Raw genomic sequence first — 24,941 nt, forward strand, 5'->3', positions numbered from 1 at the left:
TTGAAAATTGTAAAGTAAATAAGAAAACAAATCGTAAATCAGACAAGTGAAAGCAAAAGGTAGGGAGCTAAATATTGTAAATAGACAGATAGACCAAGTTATTTATAAATTCCTTCTCAGAGGATTACTTCATTTATCCTTGGAGAGAGACTTTCTCATTGCACGAGGTATTTCACTAAAAAATTAATTGTTTATTAAGAATTAATTAAATAGGTTAACATGGGACTATCTGATCAGGGAATATCAGTCTCAGTACTTTGAACTTGCAGGTGCTGCAGTAGTTGTAGTTAAGACATTATATTGGAGCTTTCCTTCATTGCAAAGGGTTGTGTCAGGAAAATCTTTAATATAAAAATAAAAAGCAGTTCATGCATAAAGCATGACGCCCTGAAGCATATTAGATCTGTTTATCTCTCTGTTTAAAACGAACAGTACCTGGTATAGTTTACATAACAAGGCAGGGATCAGTTTGATAAAGCATTTATATCACCTGGGGAACACGCTGGCTCATTTCCTCCACACCTTTCTGCATGACTTGTTCACCAGCAAGTAAAATAGCAAACAAAGTTTTAATAGGTCAAGAGCAGGGAACCTGCTTGTGTTAAAGACATTTGAGTTTGCCCTCTGACAAATAGCTCATATTTCAAGCTCAGGTCTCTGCAGCCAATCATTGAATGATAATTATTGATTATATTTTTATGGACAAATCCTTAATTGCATTTAATCATTTGCAGCCTTAAAGATTTTTTTTTTTTTAAGTGAAAGCTTAGTGCTAGTGTGGTGTACATAAAATTATCTGGGGGAACCAAATAAAGGACCAAGATGGACTCTTGCCCCCAGATGCAGTGACAAAGCTCTAGTGACCTCATTAGAAACAGGATTTCACCTCACAACATTAACATTTTTGGCAAATACTACAGTATAAATCTGTGAGTTAACATTTGAAAACACTTTTTTAAACAAATGAATTTCAATTTAGTTTGCAATTAAAATCTGTTGTTAGACTAACAGATTTTTTTTGTCACTCTTCCATTTTGTTTAATGTAATCCAGGATATGAGTCACATTTGCTTGTTGTTTCTATATGTGGAGCAAATACTGTAGCTGCTGTTTCTGTCATAGCACATCTGCTCTGCTGAAAACTGCAAAATGATAGATAAACACATAGTCAGGAAAAGAAATAGATGAATAACATTTTGTATTATTTTTTCAGTGAACAGTAATCATAACTAAATTTCTTTGCAGTTCAAAGGCTATTTTTGTTAAGCGGACATACGTGGAACTTCCATGCAAGCTTTTGTAACTTTTTCATATTTTTAAGTACCCAAAAATATGTTTTCACCCAACTGGCACTTTCAGAACTGCCTGGCAAAAGAAATACTGTGTTCTTCAGCTGTCCCATAATGAAGGAAAAAACTATTCAGTAAAGAGAAGAATTATTATATTTTTCCTTTTTCAGAAAGTTCAACAGTAGAACACATCTTCCTTAGGGTATAATTAATAACAATTTGCAATGCTTTTATTCACAGATGCAATTCAGAATATCCATTCTCTGTATATAATGTAACAAAAATAAGCTGATATCACTTACAGGTTGTGTATCTGTCATCCCAGTGGACATAAATCAATGACTGAGCCATAGGTAAATAGATTAGGCATGGCAATAGGAAGGGAAAAGAAGCTGAAAAGAGAATCCACAAAAATCATTTTGCAAAGCTCGTCTTACGTTTTCATCAGAAACTGAACAAAATAATCTGACAAGGACAGAAATCAAGTCACCTGGTAAATTCTTGCATTTACTTTTATCAAATAATGTAATACAGCACATGACACTAAAAATAACAATGTGTTGTCTAAGGACAGAATGGTAATACTATGGCTTTTGTTTGGACCTATCCAACCCCAGCAGCTTTTATGGTAGTTTCTGCATTTGCTCAATCACACAGGCCCTGGCACCATTCAGTCCTTCCTCCCCACAAACTTTACTTCCCTTCCAGACACAGGGAACCCAGGACAGATGCCTAAATGGCAGCTCAGTTGTCTGTACAAAAGCAATGCCCATGTCTGTATGCTGCAGTGAAGTGGTTATGTACAAACTCTGGGGAATACGCACCTTACATGTGCTTAGAGGGCTGTGTGATCAGGCAGCCCTTGGCACTCCGAGGTGCTCTAGCGGAATCCTGGATTCTGGCTATAGATGGCAGTTAGTAAGATGCTTATACCATACACCTTGGGGGTTTTTTTCATAAGAGTGTATGTGACTGCTGACTTCTAGTGGCTGGCCCGCAGATGACATCAATCCTGGAACTGCTGCCCCTGTCAGGGATTCTCCTGTGGCTCAGGTGTCAAGGGATGTATGTGGCACTGGACCAGAAAGGCCTGGCTGTCTCCTCCAACACAATCCTCTATTAATCCATGGATATGCTTGAGGGTTGTCAATGGGATGGGGACATTATACAAACAGGCTAACCTTAGGCTGAAAATGGCAGAGTAAAATTGTGTGCAATGCATGCTGCAATTGTGATACAAAGCACACAGGGGAAAAAAATGTCAACAAATTACTTTGTTTCTCCTGCTTCTCATGTCACTCTGCCACTGTGACTTAGGAGAATACACTATATTCCTCAAACACCTGCCCCAGTTGCCATTAGGGTTTCTGCCCTGGTTTAGGCTTTTGTTGTTTCCTATGACCTAAATTTTCTTGTGCTCAATCCAAAGATCTTTGGCATTATGGAAGCTTTGTGAAAAAAGGCCCATCATCATTCATAGAATTCAGCATAAAGAGTTGTATCATGAAATATGTCTCTAAAGGAACTTTTAAAGACATATAATCTTATTATAATTACATTATTAGGAATCTATTTCTTTACACTAGGTAAGGGGACTACACTAGCAAAGAAATATGTGTGCCTGTGTGCCTCAAGTCATAATTCCTAAGTTCTTTTTAATGTCCTAAATAAGTGACCTAATTTTCTGAAATGGTGAGAACCAGTTTGTCTCTCACATGATTTCCATGACAGCTTTCAAATGCAATTTTAAAGCTGACTTGCAGGATCAGGTCCTGCTTTTGTCAAGTGAGGTGAACTAAGGAAGATGTGTATTTCTCTGAACTGCTCAGCTGTGAACTGTCAGAGTCAAATAAAACTGGGCAAGATAGACTAGGATTTCTGCATGAAAAAACAAAACCTGTGCCAGTGAAATTTAGATCAGCAGAATACAGTTTGCCATATTAGCATTCAGTCATGAATGAGCTCCAGAAATACTGCTCTAACAAAGGAAAAACCACATACTGTTCATAACAATAAGTGGTTAGGGCTTCACTTTTACACTTCACTGAAAGAAATGGTCTTCTAATTAAACAATTGTTCGCAGAAATCACATTCCAAGAACTGAAGGAAAAGTGGAAAACTCATGATTGTTCCTTTTTATATTTTAGTACTATGAACTGAAATATCATTTATCACAAAACTAGTTTTTTCTGGAGTTCAGCCTGCTGTTTATAGTAAAAGAAATGTACATATTAACATAAAGCTGTGAATCCAGTTTTAACTTCTTCTGATGTCAAAAGGCTCTTCATATTCAATAGCTGAACCTTCTTAAATATCTAGCTCCCCCTTCAGCCCCTTCCTTTACTTAGATAGCTTTTCAAGGTACCTGCAGTTGTGCTATAGGATCTAGGGCTTCACAGCTCACACGATTCACACGTGCTATTCTAGCTTTTTTGTGCTTGACCACAAAACTGATTCAATAGCTATAAAAGCAAATCAAGCACAAAGCAAATGAAAATTTGGAACATGTGTTTTATTTATCTGCACTGTTTTCAAGTTTACTTACAGGCTTCCCAGTTTGCTCAGCAGCTGTGTTCTGCAGGAACCCTGCTTGCTTTTAGCTTTTGTTACTACATGATATGGGCTGAATTTACTGGTGTTTTTTCCAAAAGGAAGAGAGAGACTATGTATCAAGTGGCTGTCATTCTTTGCAAGAGGCTGTGCTGAGGTTATTCACTGAAAGCTTATGTCTACTGCCTTTCTGATTCCATGGTTTTTCACCCTAGACTGTAGACAAACAGTTGATTTTTTCTCCTCAGAATATTTTAGTGGTGTTTAACTGCTTGCTACTGTAAATAGTTCTTGTGTTGAATAACTGCTGCATTTAATTTTCACTTTTGTCAAATGAGAATTGCATTCTGGCATCCATGTGTTGTAGTCTGGTAAATCCCAACACTGGATGCATGTAGACTTTGGGAAGGAGTACTTACATTTTCTAGGTTGTTCTGAGACAGTATATAAGAAGAATAATAGTATCCGGATTTGGTATGTGGCTTGTCCTAAAAGTCTCAAAATAGAAGCTGAGAGCAAGCTGCTCTTCTAAAACTTTCTTGTAGCAACAGTCTGTCACAGTTCTTCTTTAACTTAGCGTGTTACTCCGGTGCTCATTAAAGTCAGACCATTTAGTCAAGGTTAGGCTTCCTCTGAGGAGAGGGACCTGTATTTCCCTACTCACAAAGGGCTGCAGCTTCTCTGTGGCTCCTCAAGTCTGGGAGCCTCCTTTGAAGCCTGGGACAGGGAGGTGAAAGCATTACCACAGGAACGTGAATGGTGCCAGTGTTACAGCAGGAGTCAGGGATCCTTAACACAGCTAAAGCCCCTTAATTTTCCTTTATATATACATGGCTAAGCATATGTTTCTTCCCAAGTCACTTGTGTAGGTCTGTAGGGGTTGTGCAGCCATTTTGACATTGTGTTATTCAAGTAAAAAGATCACTGTATTCAGGGTCTTTGTCACTTAATAATGTTGTGGCATTTATGCCATAAATTCCTAACATGTGAAGACTCTTTTGGGAGACCCCCATGAGCAATGTAGTCCAAGGATGTTTGCTGTAACTCTTCAGTATTAGGCATCAGTATGCTCATCATGGGAGGTTCTATATAAATTAATCAGCAATATTGCTAATGTCAGTTTTCATGAACACATCTCTGTGTTGTATAAACATCAGCTGATCCATTTGCATGAGTCACTTATCTTCTAACAAGTCACTTTATGGTTCATGATTTTGCATCAAAAGCTAATCATTGTCTCATGGCTGCCGGCGTTCCATAAAGTGGACCTTCCTGGAGAATGTTCAGGCAGAGCAGATGGATGTGACACTCAGGGCACTCAAGGTATAGCTAGCAAAGGAAAAACAAATGAGCATTGCTTCCATGTTCAGCATTACCTTTAGGAAGTCTACAGAGATTTTGGTCTCTATTTACACTAATCTTACGTTAGTGACTGTCATATTACATTAGCAAATTTAATCTTTGTTAATGTGATAGAAAGTTGCTAATACAATGAGACTCATTATATTAACAACTTTTGCATCATGTTAGCAAAAGCAAAATTTGCTAACAGAATGCAAAAATTACCAATATGATGAGGTAATCATTATCATTATTCTAACACCTGATTATATTAAGCAGCTACTAACATGTTGTATATGAAATCACTATTTGCACTGTGCTGGGATTTTCCAGGAGTATCTGGGGTGCCTAAGTAGGAAAAAAACAAATATTTTTTTACAAAGCCTTTTTGGAGATAAGGGTTTCCTTTTTTATTTAGATAGAAATGTCAATTAATCAAAGTCATTCTGAAATTAAATTTTTTGACCTATAAATCTCTTTTCCATAGAACAGTAAGCCATTTAATGATCTATGTTGTGACTAAGGCAGTAAGAGAGAACAAAGAGCATGGATCACTGTTGGTCCTATATCACCTTTTGGCTTTGCAAAGTAATTTTACATCACAATTCATATTTTACAGTATATAAGAATTTATGTAATATTTCATCGAAACATGTTATTTCACTGTTACAATTTGTATTTTTTTGTAGCAAAACATACATGTATTGTAGAACATACTTGCACATAAGATTCATGGTCTTCCCTAATTGCCTCATAATTGTTCATTAAAAACATACCAGGATTAAATTAAAATTCTTATAGTAATATTTTTAATATACAAAGTATAATCTGACTACAAAACTCTTTGCAATATGTAATATGCAACATGTCTATTATAATTTCTTGGAAAACAGTCTTATTATTCTCTGCAAAGCCTTAATTCTTGTACAAGATATGTAATAACAAACTTTTGTCATTAAAGATCATCTGTAGTGATTAAACAAATCAATTTAAGCATAGATTCTTCATAAAAAATCCCATAAGGGCAATGGGCAAGCCTTGCACACTGCTTTTTCCCATGTAAGTAGCAGAGTGGGGAAAATGTAGAGAATATGTCGAACATGTAATGTATATGCAGTAAAGACAGACATCTTAGGCCAGCTGGAGGATTGAACTTCTCAGTTCTGAAGAAATCATCATTGAAGCATGGAAAGGGTTGGGTTGGAAGAGACTTTAGAAATCATCTAGTTCCAGTCCCACTGCCATGGACAGGGATACCTTTGACTAGACCAAGTTACTCACAGCCCCATCCAACTTGGCTTGAAACACTTTCAGGGGTGGGGAATCCACAACTTCTCTGGGCAACCTGTTCCTCACCATTCTCATAGTAAAGTATTTCTTCCTCATATCTAATCTAAACATACTCTCAGTTTGAAGCCATTACTCCTTGTCTTGTCACTACATGCCCTTGCACAAAGTCTCTCTCCAGCTTTCTTGTGGGCTCCCTTCAGGTACTGGGAGGCCACAATTAGGTTACTCCAAAGCCTTCTCTTTTCCAGGCTGGACAACCCCAATTGTCTTAGCTTTTACCCACAGGAGAGGTGCTCCATCCCTCTAATCATCTTGGTGGCCTCCTCTGGACTCACTGCAGCAGGTCCATGTCCTTCCTGTGCTGGGGACACCAGAGCTGGATGCAGCACTGCAGGTGGGGTCTCACCAGAGCAGAACAGAGGGGAAGAATCCCTCCCTCTCTCTGCTGTCTTGTTAACCAGCCTATATTGATATTTGGGGCTGCCCCAAACCAGGTGCAGCACCTTGCACTTGCTCTTGTTAAAACTCATGAAATTCCAATGGGCCTCCTCCTCGAGCTTGTCCAGGTCCCTCTGGATGGCATCCCATCCTTCAGGTGTGTCAACCACACTACTCACCCTCGTGTCAACTGCAAATTTACTGAGAGGGTCCTCCCTTCATCTATGTCATTAATGAAGATTTGAATAACATGTGGGACACCACTTGTCACCAATGTCCATCAGGATTCTGAGCCGTTGACCCCCAATTCCATATCTACCTAACAGTCCACTCATCGAATCCATCTCTCTCCAACTTAGAGAGAATGATGTTAGGAGGGAGCCTGTCAAAGGCTTTACAGAAGTGCAGATAAATGACATCTGTAGCCCTTCCCCTGCCCACTGACAGAGTCATTCCATCACACAGAAGGTCACAGGGTTGGTCAGGCAGGACTTGCCCTGAGTGAAGCTGTCCTGGCTGTCTAGAACCACCTCCCTGCCCTCCTTGCGCCTTAGCACAGCTTCTGGAGGATCTGTTCCATGACCTTCCCAGGCACAGAGGTGAGGCTGACAGGGTGGTAGTTTCCATGGTCCTCCTTTCTACCCTTTATAGATGGGTGCAATATTTCCCTTTTTCCAGTCACCTGGGACTTCGCCTGACTGCCATGACTTTTCAAATCTCACAGAGAGTGTCTTGTCCACTACATCAGCCAGTTCCCTCAGGACTGTGAAATGCATCTCACTGTGTCTGATAGACTTTCCTATGTTCAGGTTCATGGTCGTGAACCTCATCTTTACTTACAGTGAGAGGGACTTTGCTCCACCCTGCTGTCCATTCACTCAAGATGTGTGGGAAATGAGGTTGCCCTTGAAGACAGACAAAAAAGGTGCTGAGTACCCCAGCCTTCTCCTCATCTGTTATTACTAGTTTTCCAGCATTGTTTGTCAGGGTAGTACACCTTCTTTGACCTTCCTTTTCTGGTTTATGTACCTGTAGAAGCTTTACCAAGGTGTTCACTTAATGTTAAGTCCATTCAAGGACTTGTAATGACTTCAGCTGAAAGTATTTGAATTTTTCAATACTCAAAGAAGAGAAGCACTGGCAAGAGGTTCACCACAGATCTCCTTAGCTTCAGAATTTACTCCAAACTTAATACAAATTAGCTTTATGTGGCTGTTTATAACTTCTAGATAAAGGTCATGAGAATGTTCCAGTTCAAAGCCAGCAAATGAAGGAAAGAGAAGACCATGTAGTTACATATCCTTTCTGGAGGGATTCAGGTTCCTTTCTATGCTACTGAATACTTAGAAACTACTAGAGAATTATAAACCACGGGGGGTGGGGGAATGAGTAAACAAGAGAAGCATCTCCTGGTACATCTTTATATCGAAGAGGAATTTCATAGGAACACAGGAACTTATATAATATATAAGTGAATATTGAATATTTATCTAGCCCACTATCTTATCATTTAGAGTAGCTGGTAGTAAATACTTCCAAATCACATGTAAAATCTTCAGTATGGTAACTGGGCCGTATAAGTTGAATTAGAACACTTTATATTTCATGTAAATTTTATTATGCATACTGAACTATGGTTATTCTAGCTAGCCTCAGAGATATTTAGTCCTTCTTTTGAAGTTCTTAGATAGATAATTGTATAGATTACATGTTGTGTGGTAAAAATTATTTATTTCAGTAATTTTGTGTTTATCAGTTTAAAATGTGGTTTTTTATTGAAAATATCCTGTTCTTATTCTCTTTTATGTATCATTTATTATTTTATGTATCTTTTGTCATATTTATCTGCTCTCAAAGCTAAATATTTATAATCTCATAAATCTCTCTTTAGATGTCCTTCCACTTAAGTTTTTCTGTTTCCATTACTCTTTTTTTAATAACAAATGACTAGAACTGAATACAATACCAAATTTAAGGTCAGGTCCATAAAGTTACCTAATGGCATAGTAATATATTCTTTATAAATTTATTAATTTTAATTTTTTTATTGTGTTCTAACATCTCGTTTAAGTCTTTAGCTATAACGGTCTCCATACAGAGCAGGTGTTTTCACTGAGATATTTCCATTTCCTTTTATTGCCTAATTTAAATTATTTAAAGCTCCTGAATATAGAGGAGTTTCTGTTTCTTCAAAAGTGTGCTACGTCTTGCTCTTGTTTGCATGAAATTTCATCTGTTGCTCTGCTGTTCAGTTGTCTGCTCTGATTGCTATTTAGGTCCTTCTCATGTTCCTCCTGATCTTCTTTTGATGTAATAACTGCATTTTTGTGTGTTTTGACACTGACACTCACCACTGAAGAAAAACACATAGCAGATGGGAAGTCTGCAGATGCTTCCCACTGAATTACTCTAGGTCAGATATACATTTAGCATGAATGGCTGGAATGTTGAAACTGTCCCATAAGAAGAGAGGTTAATAACCCAGACAGATCAAAGCCAGATTCCTATGCCTCACTTTTCCCCCTTTTTCCAGTACTGCATCTGAGGTAGAACACAATTTCTGTGGAGAGAGAAGATGTCTTTTATTTGTTCATAAGGATGTGGTGCCCTGTGTATTGAATGGGAATGTCCTAAATACCTCACAATAGAAGGAAATAAAATGCTGGGGGGGGAAAAGGATATAAAAACTAGAAGTGAGGAGAAAATGTAACCTGCTGGAAGTTGGTACCACAGAGGGAAAACAAGCATTTGTGTGAACCAGGACCCAGGTACCATTCCTGGGCTTAGGCACAAAGTGAAAAATATCATTATGGAAGCATTTTATGTACTTCCCTAAACACAAAGAACTATGCAAAGATGGATATATTTATATATGAACATATAATCAAAGGTCATATCCAGCTTTACTTAAAGTTTGCTAGTCATATATAGTATATTTCTTTGTAATTCCCTTTGTTTAGTATAAGCCTGTACATTTTATTGTCTTAGCACTATAATAAAACAACTAACCTTGCTAAAATACATATCTTTATCTGTGGGAAGTACTGCATGTGAATATGCTTTTCAAATTTCAAATTTAAATCATCTGCAGTGATGCTCTTCAAGGACAGAAGGGTTAGCTGGCACATGGGTGGGAGAAGAGCTGCTCATTAGGGAAGGTTTGTTATGTGGTAACGTATAATTAAGGTAATGGTCACAGCTTGTGTGACAGCAAACACTCTGGCAGTTGTTTGATTGCTGTCTGGGTCAGGAGATCAGTGCTTTCTACAAGATGTATCCACATTAGTGTGTTAGTGGACAGGTTAGAAAGCAAATTACAGCTGCCTTTCTTAGGCATATTACTGCCGAGGCTCATTGCTTTGGGTTTTTTACTGTACATCAGCAATAATATAGCTTCTGAAGACTGCATGTGACAGGTTAGGCATTTTATCCTTTGAGTAAACAGTAATCATGGTGTGAAGAAAGTGGGGCATTGGAGATTTTTCCCATTCTTTGAGATTTCCATTCTTCCTTTCTAGTTTGCTCCAAGGGCTCTTTGGGGATACATATATTAAGCCCTTTAAATAGTTCATAATAAATCTTTGTCTCGGGTTGATTCTGACAGTTTTTTAAAGAGTCTTTTAAGAGACAATCCTCAATCATTTGTTAATCCATGGGGTGATCTTCAGACTTGGAGAAAAAAGAAACAGTTCGAGCTCCAGGATTGTGAAGATACAATGTACAAAAATTTTAACTCAGAAAAACTCAGAAAATACTGTACCATGGATATTTCAGCAATCATACAATGTTCTGCCTGTGCCTAAATGCTCATTCTCCAAGTTACACAGTTTGATAACACTGAAGGAAGACAAATGGATAACCAAAAGGAAGAGCAATTTTTATCGATCACCTTCTTCCTATTATCATGGGTCTGTCCCTGTTTTGCTTAGCGCTTGAATTGAAGGGGCATTATGAGGAAAAAAGTCATTGTTTCCATTGTTAAAATAAAGCCAAAAAATACCCCAGAATTCTGTTCTGTTATTTACCATTCCAGCCTTGTGATAAATATGCCAAAATATCTGCAGTGTGGGCTGATTTTTTTAACGGGGTGTTTCTTGTGTTATATGACAGGTTCTGATTATGTCTGTCAAAAGCCTTCTTAATTCCGCAGTGCAAAATAAATAGATAAAGTCAGAAAAGATAATGTAAGTAAGATGTCCACTCTTACATCTTGACATTTGTTTTACTAAATAATTTGGATGAATAGTTTTCTAAGAATAATGCATGGCTGCAGCCCACAGAAACTACCCCTAGGGGTTTTTTCTTCAGCAGCCTCAAGTCTGTCATTTTTGGAGATACTTGCTCTCAACTCTTTTTGAATTTCAACGGCATAGCAGTTGTCATTATTTTCAGGTTTTATATAAATTCTGCATAAGCAAAGAAATCTATAAGTGCTAACTTATCTGTATAAGAATTCTCTTGGTGTACCTTAGCAATATTGTTGCCATATTTTAATTTAATATGCTGCCCTGAGGAGAAAATACTGTAACAGGAGCAAGGAAGCAGTTCTAATAAAAGACAAAGTCATAGAGAAACCTGGGCAGTTGGGTTTCTTACTCTTTCTTCAGCCAGGAATGTGTGTTGGAGGTGAGGGCTGCTGCTGAAAGCACTACCAGCTGCGCAGTACATCCCAACAGCATCAGCTGCCTGCTATGCTGGCTGTGCTAGCAAATCCCTCAGAAGATGCAGGATTAGCAGCCTGTCTGATTCATCTTATCCTGGACCAGGTCATGGAGTGTCTAAGTGACAGATGAGAAGGGACAATCGCACAGAGAATCTTTTGGTGATGGAAATGTTAACAGCATTCTGAGATACATTTGGATGCACAGTTTTGAGGACATAAGCATTTTCATGTTTAAGTAATTGTTATATTTATGGGATATTTTTAAGTGCTACTTGTTTGGCAAAGTATGAGAAGGGCTATATTTCCTCATTGCTTCTGTTATTCTTTTTATTGAAAAATACCAGTGTTAGTTAAACCTGGTTTTGAGAGGGATAAGTAGATTCTGAGTATGCAAAATTATGTTTTCTTACATTTTAAAAGTGTCACTTGACTGTATGCTGAATTATGAAGCCATGATATGGTGCTGAGCACCATACCTATTGCCACTGACTGTCCAGTGATGAAGTTATCTGTAAGCAAAACTTTAAACATTAGATGAAAACATTCCTCTAGACAATTATACATATTTTCCCTTGACAACATATGGTGTGCAACTTCAACTTGCTTTTTTGAATTTTTGTCATTGAACCATTCTAAATTAGCTAAAAATTTGTTTCATAAAGAAAATTATATCTGTGTTTCAAAATATTTATAGAGTACTAGTCTGCATTTGGCACACCAATATGCATTCAGATAAGGTTTAAACTTGGAAAGTGGAACAGTTCAATAGAGCCAATATGATTGAAATCCAAAGAAGAGGATGGAAACCTCTTTGCAGTGTTAAGTAGTTGTTCACCGTTAGCAAAGATGAACCCCGATACTTGCCATGTTTGAAAACTGTAAGAGGTCAAATGGTTCCACAGTCTAACCACGCTCTTTTTTCTCCCTTTTCAGTCTGTGAACAGAAAATGTTAGGTCAGGTGGCCCTCTCTGTTTATTGCTGCTAAGCCAGTAAGCGTTGGCCATTAGTAATGATCAGTCCATGTTTGCACACGTGCACTTGCCTGGTTTAAACATATGCCCAGTAGCTGCGTACTTTTCTAGACAGGTTATTCAACAAGGTTACACAATTTGTGCAAAGTGATTTTTTTGTCAGGATTCTATATGCATTGATGTAACAATCCGGTAGATACTAGCAACCAGTTACTGCCCCTTGGTTAGGCTGCATGGAAGATTCATGTATATAAAATAGTGTATTAAAGTAAACTTACAAAAGCAAAGAGCAATCATTGCAAATGTAATTTTTTCTTCCTCTTTGGGATTCTAATTTTAAAAGCATTAAAGAAGACAGCTGCTCATGCTGTGATATGCGCTAAACAGCCTGAAGGATGGAAAAAAATATATTTGTAGCTCATAATAACTATTGACCTTTCTGATATACAGTGTTCTCTGTGTTAGCTATTCTGTTCTATCAACAGTGAAGATTGAACATGACTTTTTAATAGAAAACATGGGGTTTCAGCTGCTTTCAGAAAGGTGTTTATGTATTGTTATTTTGTATTGTAGTACAAAGACTAAGTCCTGATGCCCTTTGTCTGACATCATGTTTGTCATAAAAAAGCCCCACTGTTACTGACTGTTTCATATGAGGAATTGGCTCATAACCATTTTATAGTCGTGATAAAAGCATTGCTCCACTAGATCCAGACCACAGGTATTGAAAATAGAATCCCCCAAATATCCCAGCAGCACAAAAGGTATTTTCTGAAGAAATAGATTCCTCAAGTGACTGTATTTTCAGGGAATTCCACTAAGACTTCAAACACTCACTTTTTGTATTCATACTGTTGTTCCTTGGCGTACTCAGGCTGCTGCATAATGGCTTGTGCTGGATGTCATGTGCTCCCAAAGAGTATCTTTATGATGCTCCTTTTTTTCTCCTGAACTTTCCTACTGTTTAGTTGCTGAGTACAGATACATCCACTAGTAGCAGCTTGACTGTGCACTTGTGTATGCTTCCCGAGAGTGGGATCATCCAAACATCAACTTTGCAGCATGAGGTAACTCAGCTGCTCTCCTTTCCCTCAGGGAAGAGCTTCACCAAAAAGCACCTTCCATTTGGCATATGAAAATCTGGAAAGCAACCTCTTTATTGTGCTTTTTAAGCCCAAGCAGGCTGGCAATGTTAAGCAACATCTGAAGGGACTTTTTAATGTTTGTTGGAGGTGTTTTTATGCCATGTGCTGGGAAGGAACTTTAGTGGGCCATTATTGGCAGCTCTAAACCACAGTTTTTTTCACAGCTATGCTCTGTAGTGTCAGTTAATGATTCACAAGTTACTAGGCAAGAGCAGAAAACTAGCAAGAAAGAAAAAATACCCTCAGTTGGTCCTTATAGCGCAGGAAAGAGGGGGAACAACATCAGCACTTAATGACAGTTTTGTGCTGAAACAAAATGCTCAAAATTTTTTATAAGAAGCTGCTCAGTAAGGATAATGATCATTTAAGTTGTGGAAACCAGCCACATCTCAAAGGAGATTAAACATCTAGTCCTCTATTCCTCACAGGACCTTAAAGCCCTTGGGGAATTCAGTGAAGTTTTTACCCTCAAAACTAGTCAGTATCTTTTTGTTTTCCTTTGTTATTTTCTCATTTCTCAGTTTCTTTTCTCCATAAACATTCCTTAACAGAGGATAGAGGCACTCTTGTTTATGATGCTACTCTCTCCTAATATCAGGACCTCTCTCATCCATTGGGTGTGTCCTGTTTAAAACTTTATTAGAATTGGAACAAAGTAAGTAAACAGTAAGAAAATTATACCACTGTGCTAATTTTCTTTGGGACTTTCACCGAACCTTGAAAATATATGAGTGTTGCTGACTTCATATGAAACCAAGTCAACAGGTTGGGTCAGATTATTTATTCCATTGTTTAAAATAAATTAACCTTATGTAAAAGAGTAGAGGGAAGTTTGAGCTTGATATGCAGGATGGTTTATGTTCCACCCACTCACAAGACCGTAACAGCTTTTCGAGAGTTGTTCCAGTCTATTGGAAGATCATGGGTACATTTGTGACTGTTTAGATAATGAATCAAAGCCCAGTAGACTGTAACATTTCCAAATGCTTTTCAGAGTTAAAGTTTCCTACCATGATTGGTTCTGTTATTAACAAATCTTTATTAAGTTGTTTCCAAACAGACAAAAAAGCTCTGTGTCTTTCATAGATCACTGACATACCAAAATTTGTTGTAAAATTTCTCTTTCAATGTTGCAGTGTAACAAAAATCTTATTCATAGCTTCATCCTGGCAATACTTTATTTTATAGCTCTGTCCTGGCTCTTAACTCATTCTTTATTTTACCAGATATATTAAGAGTTCTGTGAGATACAGTTTACATGGGAGGTAAATTGCAAATGTTGGGAATTAATAGCCTGATAAGACATTTCTAGACTAGAAGAAGAAATAGAAGGAGATGCACAAGAAGGAAAGTTTTGAGGCATTAAATAAAGTAATAGTTGACCCTATCCTGGGTTGCATCCAAAGCAGCATGGCCAACAGAGTGAGGGAAGGGACTCTGCCCCTCTACTCCACTCTTATGAGAAGCACCTCACCTGAAGTGCTGCATCCAGTTCTGGGGTCCTCAGCACAGGAAGCACATGGACCTATATGGGAGACAGTCCAGAGGAGGGCCACAAGATGATTAGAGGGATGGAACACCTCTCATGCTAGGAAAGACTGAGAGAATTCCATTGTTCGGCCTGAAGATGAGAAGGCTCTGGGGAGAACTTAAAGCAGCCTTCCAGTAGCTAAACAAGAAAGCTGGAGAGGGATGTTATACAAGGGCATGTAGTCACAGGACAAGAGGGTATGGTCATAAGCTGAAAGAGATTTGATTTAGACTAGATATGAGGAAAAAATTCTTTACTATGAGAAACATGAACACTGTGTTTGCCCAAGAAGTTGTGAATGCCCCATGCCTGGGAAGTGTTCCAGGTTGGGTTGGATGGGCTCTGAGCAGCCTGGTCTAGTGGAAGGTATCCCTGCCCATGGCAGGGGAATGGGAACTGGATAATCTTTAGGGTCCCTTCCAACCCAAACCATTTTATGATTCTGTGATTATTAGTCCAATGAGGGTAGTTCAGATTACTTTGGTTCTGCAAGGATAATAGAACATTCAAAAATTTCTCTGGTAATACTAGGGCATGCCTGCCAATGAGTTTTTACTTTAGTCTCTCCTACATAAGTACAGTCAGTATGTGGCCATAGTCGAATTAAAAAGCGAACAGGGTAAGCTCATTATATGTAATACTACAAGATAACTTTCCAAAGCATAGTTTATGTCTCTGCAGATCCAGCCATTTTTGTGCCCAAACTATACTATGCATGTAGTAGTGCTTGCACTTGTAAAATCTGCAAACTAAGCATTAACAGATAAATATAGTTTGCACATTAAAATTGTGGTGCTTGTGAATGTATGGAAGTTGTGTGAAACTATAACTTATTTTGCCAGTAACTGCATGTACAATTTTGCTTATCCATTGGTAAAACAGAATTAAGTTCTCTTAGAGAATTCTGGTTTACTTTTGCCTGTAGTTAATGTTAAGTCTGGTGAATTTTGGGGAAAAGTAGAAGCACATTTCAGAGGTTGGTATAGCCACACATACCAGACGGAATGTAGTCATGTGCAACTAAAGCCCTAAACAACTGCCCACAAAGGATGCTAGCAATTTTTAAATAATGATCAGGAAGTTGATCCAAGTCTTTCTGCAGTATTCCTACTTTCTTAAATGGGACCAAGCTCTAGTGGCTTAAGTTTCCCAAAGATAGAGAACCTGTGCTGCTTGAGAGACATCCATCAACTTGGCATCCATCAACTTGGCATCCATCAATTTCTCCAGAAAGACTTGGGACTTCTGGAGGTCCTGTGTGAAACTGCTATTCTTGTACATGTCTCAGATACTGTGGGGCACCTCACAAGAGAGCTGTAGACCAGTGTGTGGGCAATTAAGCCTTCAGTCACAGAATTCATCCCTTAAATGAAGGAACTGTTCTTCTAAATGCCTTTCTAATAGTTTGACCCTTTAAACTTTATATAGTTAAGCACTAGTTTTTTCACTACTTCTTTTGGAGGCAATTTTCAACAAATAAAAATTTGGTATTAACTCTGCAAATTAAAAATATTAACTACACTATGCTGTGGCTGAACAGTTCAAGTCAACAGATTCCTGTATAATATCCAAGTTCTTTTAAATCCACAGTGTATAAAGCAGATCAGATATTAAACATGTTCTCCCACTTTCTTGGCTGTTGTAACTAAATTCACTGCTGCTTCACTGGCCCGTGTTTTGCCTGAACACACGGACTTTTATCACATTAAAAAAACTTGTACATATCTGAGTTAACCTCTTGTTCCAGTTTCAAATATCAGCGTGCACCATTGCATGTGGACCATAGCCCAGTAATTACAGTGAATATAAAAATAATCATACCTCTAGATGTAAATATATATAGCATATGCTTTAAAAATTGTGGAAAAAATGAAATAAATATATGTAATATGTAATAATAAATATATGTAATACATGTAAGGCTTCAATGTCAAATTAACTGCAAAAAATTAAGGATTTTACATAAGACAACCTAAGTGCAACTGAGATTCCAGGCCACACCATCAGTTCTTGGATCTAGAAAATCTGGAGAGATAAGGGGGGGGGGGGGGGCCCCGAGGGGGATGAAGATTAAAAAAATCATTAAAAGATCTAGTTTTCAACAGAAGTCTGATAGCATTTAAAGTTTATATGCCTTTGAATTTCTAATAGGCTTATAGGTCATGAAAAGTGAATTGTCTTCATCTTGGACGTAGGGTGACAAAAAAGAACAGTTTATTATCTTGTCTGAAAACATTACCCAGATATAAATTCTTTATAGGAAGTCATCCTTCTTTCCATTTCTTTTGAAAGAGCTGCCCTGAATCTTCCCCTTTTGAGTGATGCCTTATCCAGATCCCAGCATTATTCCCTCTATGTAAAGGAAAGAATGGAACTAAGTCACTAAAGTCTGAGTCCAATTCTTTACTTCTTCGGCTTTTCAGTAAATAGCAAAACAGAAATTGTACAAGTCTTACCCAGTCACCTACACGTACAGTGAATTTCGGATCCAAATCTGGTTATTCAGGAATTCAAGTTCCTGTTTATAACTGGGATAACTTACAGCAAAAATATTTTGCCTTGGAAGAATGAATGAGCCTCTGCCAGCCACAGTGTTATATAAATAGTTCACATAGTCCTTGATTTTGCAAGATGCTGAGCACACTGGTGAGACCAAGAGAGCACCTATAGAATTTGCCAGCTCTATTCTTGTTATTTGATCTCCAGGCAGGCTACCAGTGTCCATAAATAGGCCTAGGTGGTTCATCCAAATAGTCCAGGAATCTCCAGCAGTTTCCTAGAACAAATTTTAGCTTCCAGGACTTGCCCATGTTCAGCCTGCAATCAGCCTGAACCCACTTCACTTAAAATCATTCATTTGCACAATTACTAAGTATAGCAACTTGCATGTATTGGAAATAAATTGTCTTGTAGCTTTTGAATTTTATTAGTTGGGCTAGTAGTTGTGAAAATCTATCTTTTCATTTATAAAATGATCAAATTTCACCTGTAAGATACTGAGACAAAATGATCTTGGCAATAGTGATTTTTTTGAGAGTCACTTTTCTGGTTAAAGACAGTTAAGTACTCAAGGTTAAATTTTCTTAGTCTTTTAATGCCTGGTTACAGACAATAAACTGCACAGAAGAAACAGAAACATTTAAAAAATGCATCTAGTCCAACTGAAAATGATAGATTTATATTACCTAATTATTCATGTGAACATAATGATTCTCAGTTCCCTATACAAAGGTTTATATGACTTTAAGAAAATGTGAGAAGAGGTTTGCAAGTGTAGAAGATAACAAGAAAAGAGCTCCCTTTTTCTTACCGTTTTGTATGTTCTCTTATTTTGTTTCTCTTTTAAGAGCTGGCTGTAGAGTTGGTGTTTGAGAATGTCTCTTTAAAGCTGTATGGACATGTGTTTTCAAGGAAGTGAGATGAAAGCCAGATGAAAGCTTCCTAAAGTGCTACAAAATCCAGAAAATAATTTATTTTAAACCATAAGGGGGCTTTTTCCACCAATCTTCTTAAATTCCTTGTTGGCGTTTGGTTTTCACTCTATAACTTCCTGTCTTCCTATCAATGAGAAGCCTAGCTTTTCTCTGTTTGGCATGAAAAAATGCATTTTTGTCTTCTCAATTATTTTTAATGCATGTCAAGACAAAAACCCCAGAAGTTGGTGAGCATTATTCAGCCTACTGTGGCAGCTTTTTGTTATTTGAGACATAAATCAAATGTGGAACTTCTTTTTTTCCTGGGGGACAAATTGTTCATCTGAATTTGAATGTGCTTGCTAGTCACTCATAGGGACAGTACTTGTGCTATTGCTGTGCAAGAGCAATTATTTGCATTGGTTTACATTGTTTTGCTCTACAGCATTAGTCAGACTGCACACAGGTGTACAGTACCTCTGCAGATCCCTGCAGCATTAGAGGCACGGACCTCAGTCCTCCAAATAGCTACGGGCATGTTTATGTCCCACCAGAACAATCAGAAGAATTCTTCCAGCATGTGAAGTTAAACGGTGAATGACTGGTTTGTAGGATCTGGAGCCAAGATAATTCCCAAGGCAAAGTCCAGTGAAGGATCAGAGGTACAAGGTTTGTTCACAAAGAAATGCTTAGAATCACAGAATATTCTGAGTTGGAAGGGACACACTAAGATCATCAGGTCCAACTCCTTAGTGAACGGCCCATTCAGGGATCAAACCCACAACCTTGGCACTGTTAGCACCATGCTCTGACCAACTGAGCAAATCTCAGTAAGTTAAGAAGATAACAAAATAGTTTTGTGAATTGGCTGCTGTTTCATACTATCTTCCCATTTGCCTCTGTGGCTCTTACTTAACCTTTTTAACATTTGTGACACTTCCATATGGGTATAGTGGATTGCAGCTTTGCTCCCTTTGAAATGGAAAATGCATTCCTTGTGTCTAGAAATCTCATCCTGCATTATCAGCTTTGGGAGTGGAAAGAGACGAAGTTTATTCCTTTAGTAGTATCTGTTGAAGATGTTTAAGGGCACACAAAGGCAAGTGCTTTCCCAACAGAGTACACAATTACCTGCTTTGCAAAGACAACCCAGACTTACTTTTTATACTTCTAAGCCTGACAGTGTAAAATACTTTCATTCACATGCAGTAAGCCTTGACTTTTATCACATAATTAGCATTCTGAACTCACAGTTTCAGAAGTTTATAACTCAACAGTGGGTTTAAACTCAGTAAATTCAAGCCAGAAGCTTTACTTTTCAGTGTAAAAAGACACCTTTAGTTTCTACAGTATCAAACCAAGTGGACCTTGTTTATTTCAGGGGTTTTTTTAAAGGTTTTAGATTACAAATAAAAATCAAAAATTAATTGCTAGAGTTTCATTCAGGTATTCCTCAGATTACAAGTCTCCTTGACATAATTGTAAAAAAATTGAAGAGGTTTAGTGATAGGCATTTAAAACCAACTACTGAGAACTCATAATGGACCCTATTCCATCTATTCCTGTGCAAACATCACTGACATCGATGGATCTGTTCTATACACATCCTATTTTTAAAATCCTGCATGCATGATCACTGTCAGCATTGTTACAGTATCTACTGTGGGTGGGTGCAACTCTGAATGCAGATTTGCACTATCAGCCCTAATGGTTCTCTCTTGAGAGAAATTCAAAATGCTGTTTGGGACTTTTAGGTAACTAATCCCATCTCACACATACATTCTCAGGTACTTTTTGTTAAAGGAAATCAAACACTTCAGAATACATATTTATATGACAAATGCTATTCCAGTCTGTGGGATAAATTTTGTGCGTTTTATAACATTCACCTACAGAGATGTATAGGTTTGTATATAGTATAATAAGAGCAAAATGATGTTAATCTTATGACATATTATTAAATGAGCCCAAAAAATGTCAATGTAAAGTACACTTTACTGTATGTCAGGTGTTATCTTTTCTTTCATTTAACTGTGTATGAAGAGAAATTTTAATTTCAATTTTTTGGGAATGGTACATACATATTACAGCCTGATCTTTTCTCGAGCATAAGATATTGTGTGTTTAATTAACATTACTTCTGTAAGTTTAGGTAATTACCATTAGAACACAGGAGGACATATTGTGCTTATTGCCCGTGCTAGAGCATAATGTGCTGGACTACAACAACTACACTTGTTAAGCTGATTTTAGCATTTCTTCACACAGCAGGAAGCAACCATGCTGTGGTTACTTAATGTACTTCTTAACTACTGCACTGTACTGTACAATAAAAATAATAACTAAATATGATCCTCATCTTACCAGTACTGCTGCTGTCTGGGTGACTTTGGCTACTGTTTCAGGGTTTCACTGTCCTGTACCCTGAAACATATCTCTCCCTTCAGAGTTTTATTTCTTATGTGATATTGCTGAACAGAGCTGAATTTTTTGAGGACAGGTTTGTTGCATGGATTGTGATGGCTTCACATTTGTTCAGGTCTCCAAGGACCTGCACCAATAAATGTGAAAGAGACAACAGCAGAATGGCATACTTTCCCATTTCCACCAGGATGAAAAAAAATACTCTAAATTAAGTCTAACCTTAAATGTATAATCTGTCCTTGGGAGGAAAAAAAAAAAGGATATAGCATCTTCAAGCTCTTGGCATCCCTTACGAGAAAAAATTGGTTCTAAGGGTCTCTGATCTTGTGTTTTAGTAAAATAGAACTGCACGGCTGACTGACAGTTCTGATCTAAAGCATTTACGTTTAAGTTTTGATCTCTCTGCTTTTGATTAAAACTAATGAGCTCATTTAATTCAAAATGGGAATCTCTGATAAGAGAAATAAGGTTGATGTGATTGGATTAGAGGGGCAAATTAAACTCTTAGAGCAGAAGTTTGTGCTTATATAGTGTATTAAAAAGCTGTTGGCGTATTATGGTGTGTTAGATGATGAGAAAAATTTCATAGTAATTCATATTTAATCAGAAGAAATGAAAGTACTAAATATAACATGGCTCTGCTTTTCCCTCGAGTGATAAAGAGCTGTACATTTAAAATGACATCGAATTCCTGCTCTCTAAAACAAAAAAATCTTAAGAGACACACTAAAGAAAGGGACACTGTTGTCAGTTATCACAATAGAACTGAAATGTCACAAACACAAGACAAGTTGACCACATTAAATCAAGGACAATTCAATATAATCCTTAGCTCACAGACAAGTTTTTACATTTCTGTTGACTGCATAACAAATGCATTTTAAATACTTAAACACATTCTATTAGCAGTTTGTATGGTTCTCTTAAACAATTGAAGTATAATTTCAATTTTTTTTTATTTCTTGTTAATTCCTCACTGAAACTGAAATTTCATTTATCTCCAATAATGCTTGTTTATTGTAAGCTGCTCCAGAATTTTCCCATTAACAGTATTTTGGGGATAAGTTGTTTATCAGGGCTAAAAAATAGCCTAGAGATTATATAAAGAATACCTCAGTGCTGATGGTATTTTACCATGGTTTATACTAGGAATCTTAAGTATTCGAAATGGTTGCAGTTAAGGGAGTGAGAAGCACAGGTGAGAGCTATAGTTAGTTGTGAGCAAGTAATATCCCTTCAGCTGGACTAAAAAGACATTTCATTAATGACTAATTAATCACCAATAATTGATGATATGGTGACAATAATATGTGTCATTTACTTGAGAATTTTTGCCTTCAGGTTGTTTAATGCTTTATTGATAATAAAGGCCCTAATTTCCCCTCAGTAATGTGGAAACCAAGGCACACAAATCCAGCAGTGACTCACCCTAGGTATCGTTGCAGTTGAGGAGCAGAGACTAGGGAATAAAAATCTGTAGAATTTGCAGCCTGTTTCAGGAGAGAATTTCTACCTCAGTGAGACTTTGCCTTTTACAAAATACTGAAGAACAGTTTTCAAAACAGTTTCATGCACTCTAGTGATATACCCTCCCACTCCAGTCATAACTAAATAGTGCAAGAAAGAGTTAATGAGACAAATCTCTGTTAAAAATTCTATGGGAAAAATAACCTGAAAATGAGACATACTAAGTATATGTATATTTTTGTAATTTTTTTTGCTAAATAAACATTTTCTAAATGAGATAAATTGATTACAACACTCTTAGCATCCATCAGTCATTTATTTTTAGTGAGTTCAAGGATTGCACCTGAAAAATAGCTTAGAGGGGATGTATAAAATCTAAATTATGTGTGTATGTATTTTTTCTATTCCCTAGTGGAATCTACAAACCCCAGTTTACTAACCACTGACAACACTCTAGAGCGCTCTTTTTTCATCCGAATGAAATCTACACTGACCAAGCGAGGAGTGCACATCAAATCATCAGGATACAAGGTAAGGGTTGCACTGCAGCATGAAATATTGACACATTGAAATTATGTTCATTCATGTTCCAGGAACACCTTAATAGACAGAGAAAGGAGCTATTTCACATTTGCATACATCTCGTTCCTTTGTTAAAGAATCATTAATACATATTTCCAGCCTGAGGTTTGGCTTTTGTACTACGTTTCCATTAAATTGATCGTTATTATGATAAACATTGATGATAACAGCATGATAGCCTTCAAAAGAGTAACACTTCCAAAATAAAGGTATCTTTTACCAAAGAAGGTGAGTCAGAGTAACATCACTTTTCCCACAGTGGAAAATTACTGCTCATTTTGTTAGACTGTTAGTCATCTTTAGGTTATGTTTTTCCCAGAGAGGTAGGATTTCTTCATGCAGGCAGTATGCTATTTCATTTTGCTGCCATTCCAGCTGTAGGAAACAACAAGCCACAATGAGTACTTTTCCACCATTTTTCTTTCATTGTCCGAGGGGCATCTGCTGCTGGGGATCATATTTGCTGGATTTCAGACTCTTTTAAGATATGAAAGTCTCTTGTTCCTTATCAGCAGTAATCTCATTTTTCTTCAGTCATATATCGCTCATAGTGCCTGTAGCTATCACTGGCTTTGCAGTATACTAAAACTAGAAGGAATAGCACATTTTTAACATTGTCAACTTGTGGAATGAAATATGTCATCCATTAAGTTTTGTACAAGATAAAAGAGTGGTGCAAGAAAGTAAGTCTGAGAATGTGTGGGTATTTAAAGAAGTTGCTTGTCAATGTTCATTTAAAAGCTTTCACAACCCTTTTGTTTCAGTTTTTAGAGGAAGATTTAGAGCAGCTTTAAAGTAAAATTCCCCAACTCAATTTTCAAAAAAATTCTCTGAGAATATAGCATTGTGGTAGCTACTGGAGAAGTAAAAATCCAGCAGAAATGTCTTCTTTGCAAGCAAGTGTCTGGGAGTCCTTCTCTTGGATGGTTTCTGGGTCAAGATGATTAAAGTAGTTGCTAGTAGAAGTTTTAAGTCCAAAGCAGTGGTTTCTTAAGGCACCACAAGTTTTGATCTGTGTGCTGTTTAATTGTCAACACCTGAAAGAATGCACTGAGTACTTGTTTATGCTTACTACTCTGGGGAGGTGTCAAGACCAGGAAGTGTACTGACACTGAAGTGTCTTAGGAGGAAGGAGAATGAATGAATGAATGAATGAATTAATTAATTAATTGGCAGATCATGGAGTCACGGAATGGTGTGGGTTGGAAGGGAACTTAAAGATCATCTAGTTCAAACCTCCCTGGCATGAGCAGCGACACCTTCCACTAGCCCAGGTTGCTCACAGCCCTATTGACCTGGCCCTGAACAATTCCAGGGATGGGATATCCACTGCTTTTCTGGACAATCTGTTCCAGTGTCTCATCTGCCTCAGAGTAAAATATTTCTTCCTCATATCTAATCTAAACCTACTGTCTTTCAGTTTAAAGTCATTCCCATTTGTCCTATCACTACATGCCCTTGTAAAAAGTCCCTCTCCAGCTTTTCTGTAGGCCCCCTTTAAGTACAGGAAGACTGCTATAAATTCACCCTGAAGCCTTCTCTTCTCCATACTGAACAACCCCAGTTCATTCAGCCTTTCTGCCAACCTCATGGGAAAGATATTCCATCCCTCTGAACATCTTCATGGCCCTACTCCGGTCTACGCCCTTTGCTGTGTTGGAGAGCCCAGAGCTGGATGCAGCACTCCAGGTGGAGATCTCACCAGAATGGAGTAGAGGGGGAGAGTCACCTCCCTTGCCCTGCTGGCCACACTGCTTTGGATGCAGCCCAGGACACAGTTGGCTCTCTGGGCTGCCAGTGCACCTTGTCAGGTCATGTCCAGCCTCTCATCCCCCAA

The 24,941-nt window shown here is 37.7% G+C and overlaps 1 protein-coding gene across 2 annotated transcripts in view; it reads left to right on the forward strand.

The window, feature by feature from the left end:
• The window catches only part of NPAS3 (neuronal PAS domain protein 3), a 607,366-nt gene that overhangs the window by 530,958 nt on the left and 51,467 nt on the right, over nt 1-24,941 (forward strand). For both annotated transcript variants that reach the window (XM_042047597.1, XM_042047598.1), the window contains one exon: nt 22,935-23,053. In XM_042047597.1, the coding sequence (XP_041903531.1) occupies nt 22,935-23,053 (119 nt within the window). The remainder of the gene's footprint in view (nt 1-22,934; nt 23,054-24,941) is intronic.

This window comes from Corvus kubaryi, unplaced genomic scaffold (genome assembly GCF_017639235.1).
Source record: "Corvus kubaryi isolate FWS band 111438036 unplaced genomic scaffold, C.kubaryi_AGA036_p1.0 66, whole genome shotgun sequence".
Taxonomy (NCBI): domain Eukaryota; kingdom Metazoa; phylum Chordata; class Aves; order Passeriformes; family Corvidae; genus Corvus; species Corvus kubaryi.